Source organism: Rhipicephalus sanguineus, chromosome 6 (assembly GCF_013339695.2).
Source record: "Rhipicephalus sanguineus isolate Rsan-2018 chromosome 6, BIME_Rsan_1.4, whole genome shotgun sequence".
In the NCBI taxonomy this organism is placed as follows: Eukaryota; Metazoa; Arthropoda; class Arachnida; order Ixodida; family Ixodidae; genus Rhipicephalus; species Rhipicephalus sanguineus.
In genome coordinates, this window is record NC_051181.1 from 148,065,096 (window position 1) to 148,077,722 (window position 12,627).

The 12,627-nt window shown below is 46.0% G+C and overlaps 1 protein-coding gene across 1 annotated transcript in view; it reads right to left on the reverse strand.

Moving 5' to 3' along the window:
- LOC119397630 (uncharacterized) overlaps positions 1-12,627 on the reverse strand; it is an 81,735-nt gene that overhangs the window by 35,681 nt on the left and 33,427 nt on the right. The window contains 7 exon segments of the mRNA XM_049416627.1: positions 832-856; positions 1,174-1,258; positions 5,318-5,481; positions 5,923-6,101; positions 6,521-6,735; positions 10,258-10,370; positions 11,714-11,840. Of these exon segments, the coding sequence (XP_049272584.1) occupies positions 832-856; positions 1,174-1,258; positions 5,318-5,481; positions 5,923-6,101; positions 6,521-6,735; positions 10,258-10,370; positions 11,714-11,840 (908 nt within the window).

Sequence of the window (12,627 nt, forward strand, 5' to 3'; positions counted from 1 at the left end):
GTTGGCTACCCTGTACTCGGGAAGGGGAAAGGAGATGTGAGAGAATGAAAGAGTACAGGCTGATACGACGATTCAAGCTGATGAGAACAGCACTGTCCAAAAGCACACCAACATTGCCAGGGAACTGTCACTACGTGTCGTTCAGTCCTGTTTCCCTCAGAAACCGCTGCAGCGCCCTCAGAGCGGCTCGCGCTGAAGTCCGGGTAGTCCAGAGGCCTAGAATTTTCTGTTCTGTCGGAGGGCGGTTGTCCAGCTGACCTAGCGCGTCTAGGAGAGCTGCCCTTTAGAAGTTAAAGAGGGGGCACTCGCAGAGAAATTGCACAATATTTTCACTACGAAGGCAAGGTAACACCACGTGAGGTGCAGAAAACTTCAAGGGGCGGATATCAGCACAATCGACTCAATGAAATCGACTGAGAACGAACGTGGCTTTCACCCTGATCGTCTTAGGCGAATGCATGGAGGGGCGTGTGTCTTTTGTTAACGCTTCTATGTTCAAGGGGTGTTTCGCGGTGCTGGAACAAACTAGATGACATTAAAATGACAACGGGACAGGCGACAAGGGACGACGATCATCGGCGTTTAGAATTGTAGGTGAGTCGCTATGGGTCTTTTATGAAATGTTCAATTGAAATGCGATGCAATGCAATGTAATGTCGCAAATGCTCGAAATGAGGAAGTCACTCAAGGGGCTCAGTCCAAATAAGACAACATGGTCGCAGAGACACCGAAATTGAGTCAGCAATAACCAGCGCTGGTGACAAACACATCTTTGTCACGAACCCCTTTTTTCGTCTCCCTTTTTGTGCCCCTCACAAGCTCTTTTCTTACAATGTTTGACACTGTTTGAATGCCTCTGTAGAACAAAAAGAAACATTATCAAGATCTTCACAAGTTGCCGAGTGATAAGTATTCCGTAGTATTGACTAGTCAGATGGTCGTCGGTGGCTCACTCCAAAATATTGCAAGTCGAGCTCTGTTTCACTGCAGTGATGCTTGTGAGCCAGTGGGAAAGAACAAAAATCTTCGAGCTCCAGCTTTGAGGTATGGGTCGTTGAGGTACGCCGAGACAGTGTCATCCCATTCCCAAACTGTCTCATGTGTTGACACGAACTCTTTTTTTCATTGAAAAATGGCGCAGTGCGCACCAGGCAGCGGACAAATCAGTCATGCCTCCGCAGGCAGCGGTTGAAGTTCGACGGTCTTCTTCTCGTCATTCTCTTCGGCACGCCTTGACCTCTTCGAAGATTCCTCTGCCCTGTTTACAGAACAGACATACGGAAAGCTTGTTAGTATATGCATCAATCACACTGGTCGTCGCATCATGGTAGTCGGCTTTAAATGTGCTCTGGTACTGAAAATGATGAAGTGGCCAAACCTCTCTCACTGAGGTATACTTCTGCCTAGCTTGGAGAGGGTATTATGACTCTCATAGCCGTGCGCAGGATTCTCCATTGGGGGGGGGGGGGGGGGCATTCCACCCCCCTCTTATTGGTTGAGTCCGAAAGAATGAGCTCCGCAATGGATGCAAAATGCAAATAAAGCGATCACGTGCTTCTCACAAAGGCCTACCATTGGTCCCCGGCTTTACGGGGCAAAGGTTATTTACGAGGTAAACATTTATTTGAATGCAACATCATGGCCTGTGTTGGCTCTTGCGCACGCCTATGATGACCCTGTTCAAAATGAAGTTCAACACACACGCAAAGTGAGCGCACGAGACAAAGTCACTCTTCTGCCGGCATTCTGGATTTGATTTTTGCTAACTCTGAGTCGTTGCTCCGTGATGTAGTTGTCATCTCAGGTATTAGCGACCGTGACTTTGTCGTTGCCACTTGCAATAGCACATCACTAAGATCAGCCCACAAACAACCCCGAAAAGTATATTTTTATGACCGAGATGACTACGCGTCGTTATCTCAGGAACTTTCGCGTTTCTATCGAGATTTTTGTGAAGTCACCCAGTAACTCAACATTCATGAATTGTGATCGGTTTTTGGTGATAAACTGATGACTTTAAATGAAGAATACATTCCTTCTAAACTCTTAACAAGTCGACGCCGTAATGACAAACCATGGGTAAACAAGGAAAATTCGAGCTTTACTTAGCAAGAAACGCCGCCTCTGTGCTAAATATTAAAAAAATCGCAAAGCGACTGTTTATGAAGAAGTGCGTATACACTGGCTACAAAATAAAACGTGCCAATGAACTAAAAAAAAGACAGAAATACATTTATTCGCTCGATGTAAGGCTAAAAGATTATCCCAAAGAATTCTGGAAATTTATTAAGGTTAACAGCAAAGAGGGTGAACGCGATACCAAATCTATCAGTCGACGGACAAGCAGTGTTTGATGATTACGAGAAGGCTTGCTCTTTTCATTCCTATTTTTAAATCCGTGTTTTCTAACAGGTGCTCTAGTCTACTTCCTGAAACGCCAGATTTACCCTACGGGAATATGCCCATGGTTACTGTCACGTATAATGGTGTGCTTAAGCTGCTTACTAACCTAAAGACAACTCAGCTGGAGGCCCTCTTGGCATACCAACCAAGGTAATCAAGGCATGCCCTCAGGAAATTGCTAATTTCTTAGTTGTTTTGTACAAAAAGCCACTGCACAGTAGTTCAATTCCAATGCAATGGAAAGCAGCAGTTGTTGTTTCCATTCATAAAGGTGGTCCCAAACATTCTGTAGAGAATTATAGACCGATCACGCTACCTTCGGTATGTTGCAAAACATTAGAACACATCATTTACAGTGGTGTGGTGAAACACCTCCAAAACAATAGTTTCTTCTTTTCCATATGCTCAACATGGATTCAGGGCTAGCTTGTCCTGCGCAACGCAATTACTTGAATTTTGCCATGGTCTTTTTTACTCCTATGATTCTGGATTTCAAGTAGACTGCATTTTTTTGGATTTCAAAAAGGCTTTCGATACTGATCCTCATGATATGTTATTGCAAAAATTATCATCTCTCTGTTTTCATCCCATGCACGTAGGCAAAGGGGGGGCAGGGAGACCCCCTCCGAAATTCGTCCAGCCTTCTGGCAGAATTACCTAAACTGATGGACATTCGACAGGTGTCCTTCCGGTTGGGTAATAACTCGAAAGGAAAGAGCTTAGTTTTACTGAATAAATACTTTGTTTATGTCGAGCTAAGGTGTTTTTTTTTCACTTACCAATTACTTGTCTGGACTCGTTATTTTGTGTGATCGAGGATTGTTATATACGGCCTGGACTGTGCTTCTGGTGCTAGAGCCTGCTAAGATGGCCGTCGCACAGTTGTGATCGCGTGTGTATGTCGTTTCCCTATTTTCTTTCTTTCTTTCTTTCTTTTAAATGCGAAGCATTTCTTAGCGAACCTCAGGCACTTTGGCCGTTTCTATCTACGTATCTATCTATCTATCTATCTATCTATCTATCTATCTATCTATCTATCTATCTATCTATCTATCTATCTAGCCGCCTACGTCTCGGCGCTCTCCTGGTCGTCTCCATAACTTGTAATATGCCAAGATTGGCGTAGCAGGGGATTAGTGTATGACGAACACAATTCACTGGTCATGACATGAATAACGCAAAATACCTGTCGCATACGTCATGAAACCCTTTCTCTCAGTCACGTGTGGCACATACCCGTACACCAGCGTTCATGTTATGCGGGTATGTGCCACAGGTGATACAAAGTCTCGACCAACACAGTAACTATGAACACACACATTGACACGCAAGGAAAGTGATAATATTAATAATTGTTGGGCTTTTATGTCCCAGAACTACGATATGATTATGAGAGACGCCATAGCGAAGGGCTCCGGAAATTTTGACCATTGGGTGTTCTTTAACGTGTACCGAGATCGCACAGTACACAATCATCTAGCATTTTGCCTCCATCGAAATGCGACCGCCGAGACCGGGATCGAACCTGCGACCTTCGTGTCAGCAGCCGAGCACCGTAACCGCTACACCACCGCGGCGGACGCAAGGAAAGTGAGGAAGCTGAAGACAGAACACCCGTGGAAGACGCTCAACTACCATCCACTCGTCCAAGTGGTCCGCAACGTGGACCACGTGGATTACGCAAAAACCTGGGCCAATGCTTTCTACAATAAATCTGCTGAGAGAACTAGGCCTCTCATCATTACCGGTGACTTCAACATTGATTTATCAAGACCCAACAATGATTGGTGCTTATACTGTGCGAAAGACGGCCTGGATGGGGACAGGGCATCAAAAGACCTCGCTGCCACGTCCACGACAGAAGGCATCATAGATCATTTCATCGTAAGAGGCATCCAGGATTTCCACCAGCTTCACAATATCTCGCACTTCACTACACTTAGATTCCTCATAGCCGCGATCACGAACGGATCCGATTAACAAGTCCGGTCCAGCTGCTGGTGCTCACTGATCACTGTGATGGTGACCTTGTTCAAGAACTGTCAAGAACCCCTTTACACATACACACGGGTTCGTGAAACGTGCGTGCGTTCTCCGTCATAACGGAAAAGTATAAGCATAGCAACTGTAACTGTGACTGTAACGTACGTGCAGTGCGCCTGCGCGTGGCACTCGGCTATGTATATATCTAGGGAAACTATCCTGAATGAAGCTTGGTTGAGAGTAACGCCTGTCCTGTGCATCTGTGTTCTTTCTTTGCCCTGTTCGGATTCGTGCTATCCAGTATTGAAGAATATAAGCTTACCGCGCCTGGTGTTGGTAACACCCATGTTGCTGTTGGCATCGTTACGCAACTGTAAACAACGCGTTATATAATACATATGCTACTCTTGAACATATGAGTATGCGTATACCACTTCCACATTTCTCTAGCGTCATTCCGTAACGTTTCGCTCAATGTGAAAAGTTACGCCACAGTCACCATCCTGCGCATGCTTCGCATCACGTCGATTCCCACGGCAGGTGGGATCTGCCGAATTTTCTTTCTTTCTTTCTTTCTTTCTTTCTTTCTTTCTTTCTTTCTTTCTTTCTTTCTTTCTTTCTTTCTTTCTTTCTTTCTTTCTTTCTTTCTTTCTTTCTTTCTTTCTTTCTTTCTTTCTTTCTTTCTTTCTTTCTTTCTTTCTTTCTTTCTTTCTTTCTTTCTTTCTTTCTTTCTTTTTCTGAGTAACCAATCAATAATTTTAGAACAGCCGGCTCTGAAACAGCCTATCTTATAATGTTTTCCCAGCAATTTAATAATAAGAAAAGCTGGGTTAAGCCAAGAAAATAAGACAAGAAATTGCATGGTTCTAATAAGCTTGCGCGATAGTACACGTTAGCTGAACCTTGGCTACAATTTTGACGTTTTCCTCACCTGTTAAATGAGAAGAATTTTTGGTCGCGGCCGAACTTATCAGCGTCTTCAACCGTCTGGCAGAGAGGGTAGTCCTTCGTCTCGGGTAGCCACGCTGCCGCGATGCCAGCAGTCGTTGTCAACACGGCGAGGAAGAGAAATGGAATCCATGAGCCGTATCTGCCCTGCATTATGTACAGCGTAAGAAAGGTAGAGAGAACGCGAAAATATACTTCACAGTGGTAACGGCGCAATGACGTTTGACGCTTAGGTTTCTACAACTGTGAAGTCATAATGACGCGATGACGATGGGGTTTTAGTACAGAGAAGGAAAAAAAAATTCACTGATCTTTTTCTTTTTTCCGAAATCAACGTATTGACTTGAAGTTAGTGAAAATAATGTTTTTGAACGATGTGGTAATATTCTTGGAACTCATTAAATTGTATCGATAATTGCACTACAACTTACATTAATGTCTTTAGTTTGCAGCGCCCAGATCTAGTGAGGGGCTCTTGAATAGGTACTGCAATTCCGAAACCCATTACGCCAGACTCTCATGCGGAGTTTTTGAGGAAATATTGTGACGGAGATGTGTTATTATTTGGTGTACTTTTGTGAGACACACCATGTAGACGACGTAGGGAACCCCCGCAGTGAACACTGCGGTCAGAGCGGTGAGCACTCCCACGGAGAAGGAACGTAGGGGCGTAGGGAAGAGCTCGTCCGACTGCTGGTACATCATCATGTACGCCGCCGTAGTGGAGAACTTGGCCATGACTGAGGCAACGATGCCCACCGTGCCGGCTGCGTCACGAAGAGGGCAGCCAGTGGATATTAATCATAGGTAGAGCACATAGAAGAGGCGTTCATCTTTCAATCTACACATGACAACCGACATAATTTTGTTAAAAAAAGAGACAGTTTCGCCACAAGGGCGATGCAATTATTGCGAGAGCAAAAATATGGAATGCTATACGAAGTAAGGCTAGCAGCTAACTCCTTTGTACCCGACCTTGCATAACTGAACAAAACGCCGGCGTAAGGAAACGCGCCCTTTGCATCGAGCAGGCGCGCCACCGCGCCCGGACCATCAGAGTGCGCATTGTTTGCCGGAGCCATGCTCATGCCCTAAAGTACGACTTTATTTTATCGTACTTTGTATTGCGTTGCTTCTCTCCATCGCGATTTGTCGAAAAGTTAATTAATTAGACCAACAAACTCACACATGGGTGAGATGACGGGTGCCCAGCAAGCGGTAGCCGTGAGAAGCATGAAGAAGACGTTTGTCCAGCGCCTCCCGTAGCGGTCCATGCTCCACCAGCCAATCGCGTTTGCGGGAAACTCTACCAGGGCCAGGTAGAGGAAGTTGAGGAACTCGTTGCCGCTCAAGTGCGTCACGTTGATGTGCAGGCCACCGTACGCACAACCGTTTGCAGACCTGCGGTACAGGCAGACACGAAAAATCACGTCACTCAATCTCGACTCGTACCTTTGTACGTGTTGTTAACATTGCGCGGTGGTGTAGCGGTTACAGCGCTCGGCTGCTGACTCGAAGGTCGAGGGTTCGATCCCGGCCACGGCGATCGCATTTCGATGGAGGCGAAATGCTATAGACTATTTTACGGACGGGTTTCGGTGCCGGCATGCTGGGCTGTTAACCTTACCGTGTTTTATCTTGAACAACTAAGCGAGCAGTGTTACGGTGGGCGTATACACATGAAAACTGTTGGGTTGGTGCATTACCGGCGTTTCCTGACTTTATCAGTTCGCGTCAGGGATACAAAAATAAGAAAACATTCGTTTAACAGCCCATGATGGAGGCGCCCATATGCATTACGTAACATAGTGTATAGAGGCCCGAGTACTGTGCGATTTCAGTGCACGTTAAACAACACGTGCACAAGCACGCTACTGGGGAAGGCTGAAGCTGCCCGGACTAAGACAAGTCCACCCGTCGAATCGCTGGCTCCAGCGACATTCCCTGTTCAATTATTTTTTCATCACTTCCAGCCCCCACATTTCATTGAACTGCTACAGTTAAAACTGTAGTTTCCCGATCTAAAGAAGAAATTTTCATTCCCCGGCAGCTACCCATAGCGTTCAATGTTCGCACCAACTAGAATTAACGAAGCTTTCACGTTACTGAACTTGATTTATTGAAAATTTTCCGGAAACAAATGAGCAGGAATGCCGTGATTTCTTCCCAGTTTTTACACAGACTGCTTTTCTTCGGACGTGCGCTGTAACGATACCGCATTACAACGTCTATCCACGCTAGTCACGACACTTGTTACATTTTGGCAAAGCGGCACGCAGCAGTCCCTAGCGCTTTTACATGTATCAAATGTAGGTGACGCTGGGCGGTAGTGGTTTGTTGTCCCTGCAAATACTCCCACAGGAACGCGATGATTGCTTTCGTTATTTGATGGTTCATATGCGACAGATGGCACTGATCGTCTCCTTAGGACTTTCTTGCATTGCCTGCTTGGACATTAACTGCGTTCGTTCTCTCTGTCTTAGAATGCCGGCAGCTTGTCATAGCTTAACGTGACCGCCTAACTCGCCAGCATCGGCCCGGACATGGGAGGAATTCATGCTCGGGCCGCCCTCGCCGACTTTTCACACGCGCAGGCGTGTGCTGGTGGCAAATAAAATGCCGCGGTAGCTTTCGGGTGACGCTACGTTATAATTCTTGATTTAGAAGGACAGAAACATTCCTTCCTCTATATTACGAAGTTCCCGATTTAACGAAATAATTGGAGTGACCCGATCACTTCGTTAAATCGAATTTCAACTGTATCTTGTTCTCCCTTCCATCCTCTCTCTCTCTCGTCTTTCCATTTCCCTTCCCCAATCCGCCAGCGTAGGGTAGCCAACCGGAAGCTTTGTAAGTGCGGAGCACTTGAGGGGCCCGGGCTGTCGCATGCTGTCATCGCTTGGCGTAACGGAGGCAAAAGCACGTATAGCATAGCCATCTGAAGCATATTGAGCGCGCGCTTGCGCCAAGGAGCAGTCTTCTTTCTCTTGTTGTTCGAGTGCCTTGATGATCATAAGTGCGGAGCACTTTAAGGGCCTGGCGAGGTGGTGGTGGTGAAAAGCATTTATTTACAAGGAGAGGCGTGGGACCTCTTTAGAGTTTCCTATAGACTAGGTGGAGTCTCTATTCCGGGACCCCATTGGTTGAAGCCGCCGCCCTGGCTCTCTGTACCAAGGCTTGTTGGGCCTGAAGGTCTGAGCAGCCGAGCAGGGCCGCCTCCCAGTCGTCTCGGGTAGGGTTCGGGTGAGGAGTAAGGGCTGAGTTGTTTTGACAGGCCCACACCATGTGGTAGGTGTCCGCCACAACCACGCGTAAAAATAGAAAAAAAAGGAAGCAAGCAAGAAATAGAAAAAGAGAGAAAGAAAGAAAAAAATAGCAAGAAATATAGTAAAAGCAAGAAAGAGAAAGAAATAGATACAGAGAGAGGAAGAAATATAGAAATAAAGGCAGAAAAGAAGACAGAAGAAAACGGAAAAATAGAAAAAGAAAGAGGAGGAAAGAAAGAGAAAGCCGAAGAGAAACAAAGAACGCTGCCTAGCTCCGCACTTCCTTCAGGCTTGGCACCCCTAGTGCGAAACTGTCTTAATTTCTTTTATTAACCACCGTGTCTTCAGCCCTTCTGTTTCTTCTCTCTGTTTTGTTTGGATGCACATTCATGTAGTAACATATAGATAGGCTTATCTCGCATTCACCCTGTCACGGGGCGCCGTACTGCTTTGGTGGCGCTAAGCAAAGCGTGAGGCCGCTATTTTCGTGGAACAATGCAAAATAATGCGAGGCGACGCGTATGCAAAACACCTCGCCTCGGTATCATCGAGTGGGCTGCGGCACGATAAGTCGCGCGACCCTCCAGAATGACGCCATCGAAGACGCCACGTATGCCTGAAACATGTGACACCGTGCGTTTGTCGTTGGTTTTGAGCTCTTTTCTTGTCTGGAAGCCAGGGCGACAGGCCAAGCGCTATTCTTACAGCAGCGATTGCGTGTTGTTGAGGTCTCATTGCGTATTGACTTGCATATTGCCGCGTTGAGAGAATTTAATAAACTTCAGAGGCTTTACATATCCACCAGAACGACGATGGAATTATGAGGCGCGCCATATAGTGAGCGACGTGAATAGCTGTTTATATGAAGCAGAATGCGATTTTGGGCTGGTTGGCACATGCTTGAAACGAAGTAAAAAAAAAAAGCCCTTCTGCGCTCCCTCATTTTTTTATGTCTAGTTTTTTTGCGACAATACTTTGTTTATATGAAGACCATTGTTCGTGAGTAGTTGGTGTCAACAACACCAGAAAAAAAGCTATAACTGAATTTCGCCATTTAATCGCCCCAAAATACAGGTGTCATTATAAGGTGCGCTGTAGTGATAAACTTGGGATCAATTTTGTCACCAGGGGCTGTTCTGTTCTGATCTGTTTTAACTGGCTTGCTGTAGAGAGGTTGATGCTTATATCACTCCGCTACCCTATTTATGCAAATACTGCAGCGAAAAAAAAAATAATATGAACAAGTAAAGAAAAAAAGACATAGCAAACTGAAACAAGTTACAGAAATAACATCATAATGTATACATGATAATAACATGATAATGCATTCCTTGCAGCAATGTGAACGTTCTATTACATTGTTAGCTCCTGCCACCGGGGGCCCCTTGTAATGTGTACCTAAATATCAGTACGCGAGGTTTATTGCATTTCACCCCATTTAAACGTGGCCGTAAAGGCTACGGAAACCGAACGCGCGATGTTATGCTTAGTAATGGAAATCCTATGGCTGCTAAGCAGCCGCAGCTGCTAATTAACCATGTTACCCTGTTGGTAGACAATACAGTTTTTTCAAGGTATACTTTGTGTGAATGGAGTGTCGTTATGAAACGCTTGCCTGGGCCGAGATTCTCACTGACGTGGGGTTGAGAATACTTACCATATCAGCGTGAGTATCAGCAAGTTCTTTCGTATCCTCGGCTTCCTGACCAAGTCTAGCATGGAGCCCGATTCCTCGGATTCCTCTTCCGCATTCGTGCTTTGCTGAACTTCCTGAAAGAAAAGAGCTCATAGGATTTCTTACGTTTTCACATAGGAAAACTCAAAGACGAAAACAATCCGGTATGGCTTATACACGTTGGCGGACTCGTTGGTTAGCATCCATGATAGAGTGAGTGAGCGCGACTTGACAAGGACGTAGAAAGAAGTGAGACACGGACACAGAGCTGCTTTCAGCATCCGGTATATATTTATCGGTTTGTGCGAAAAAAAAAATCTCACTTGAAGGTAGCGTTGTGTTCTTGTGTGTTTTATTTATACGTCCTCGTCAAGTCGCGCTTACTCGCTCAACCAGCTGGAATGGCTTTTTTACAGTGCCCTTTATATCAAGCGAACGGCGCTTTCATAACTTCCTAAGCAGCTCACACGCAGCTCACATGCATCGAGGAGTAATAAACTTTACTGAATGTCCTGTACAGGGCTGGAGAGCTCGTTCAACTACTCCTATGTTGGTTCAATAAGGTTGAGAGCTGGGCTAGTTGGTGACTGATCATTATGCCTATATGGTTAGGTAGCGCACTTTGGACGAGGACAAAAGGAACAGGAAGGACACGACACTCTTCCTGTTCCTTTTGTCGCCGTCCAAAGTGCGCTACCTAATCATATAGGTATAATGATCAGACTCTCATGCTGGAACCGGGAGGTCAAGTCTCCTGGCCCTATCATATGGGCGCACTGGACAGCTAGGACTTGCTGCTTGTGGTATTGCGACCCACTCATGCTTGAGAACTTGTCACGGGTAATGTCAGGGCCAAGCGACCCGCACTCCTAGAGCAAATATTTTAATGTACAATCATCTACCTTGCATGCTTTACATAGAGTATTCATATCTTGAACGTTATGGCATTCCTTGCATTGCACAGGCGAGTAATATGAACGTGTTTGTAATTCCCTGAGTGCCACTGCTTGTTCCCTGTTGAGTTTGATGTGTGGACGATGAAATAGCCTCCCACTCACGTAATATTTTTGTAATGTAATAGTAGTATCTCTGAGTGCATTCTTAAATTCAGCAAAGTCGAGGCCATTTATAAAATTGGCCCAGTCAGTGAATCGAGTCACAATTAAAATGAACGTGCAGCACGCGCGGTCGCTTGATTTTTTTGCTTGATTTCTCTCGCACCGCTCCCGGCAGCTATTCTTTTAAGGCCATGTTCGCGTGAGACGTGCAAGACTCTCGCATTAATAAAACTTGTTAGAAGTGCGAAACGATCGTGAAATTAACGAAAGGTCGCAGTATTGCTCTCGCTAAGCATACATGAATAGAAAAGAAATTCGAATAAAGCGGCCGTACCGTTGGCTACCACTTAAGGGTGAACGGAAAACAAGTAGCAACTCACCTTGAGCTTGAGGTCAAGGTCGATAGGGGGCTCGACACCGTTTCGAAGAGCGATGCGGCGTAGAACAGCGGAAGCCTCAGGGAGCCGGTCCCGTGACAAAAGCCACCTCGGAGATTCAGGGACGACGCTACAAAGAACATGCAGGGGTCCGTCAACGACGGAAGGTGAAAGACAGGCGAGGCTGCTTTGGCCGGACAGCGCGTGCAGTTGTGTGTGCGACAAGAGGGATGTTATGAGGGAGCCGTAGCAGGCCGGAAGTCAAAAAGGTGACACCAGACAGGCACATTTGACGCTAGAACGCCAGACCAGTGGCCTAGCCGAGGGGGGAGGGTGGGTTGAGGTGTTCAAACTCCTCTGAAATTTTTCAATTTCCCATGTGTATATATACACGCACTGCAAATTAATTCTGTGGCACTGCGTTGTGGCTTAGCGTTACAAACGGGTGGTTGTCTAATTTCCCTTTCATATACATGTACGCATACAGAAGCACGCACGAATACACATAAAAGGTGGCAACCCCCTCCCCCCCCCCCCCCCCCCCCCGCCTCGAAAAAATTTTCTGGCTACGCGCGCCCATGAGTCAGACTTTACAGCAGAGCCGACTATCACACGTTTAGAAACCAATGGGAGCTGGCAGAAACGATTATGGCTTTCACGTTGAGTTCATGGTTTATGGTTTTGCTTCTGAGTTTTGTTTCGTCGGTTGGTTATTTAATCTTGTCTTTCCTTGCGTATGTGTTAGTTATGACATGTCTTATTACTTTAATGCATAGTTGGGGGTTAGTTAGAAAGCTGGTTACCGATTGCATTTACAAAGAACGGCTCGATTGGTTGCGCGCCTTCCGGTCCCCATAAGCTGACGTCAGGAACAGCCTCCCTGCAATATTGCGGAACCAAGCCAACAGCCCGTTTCG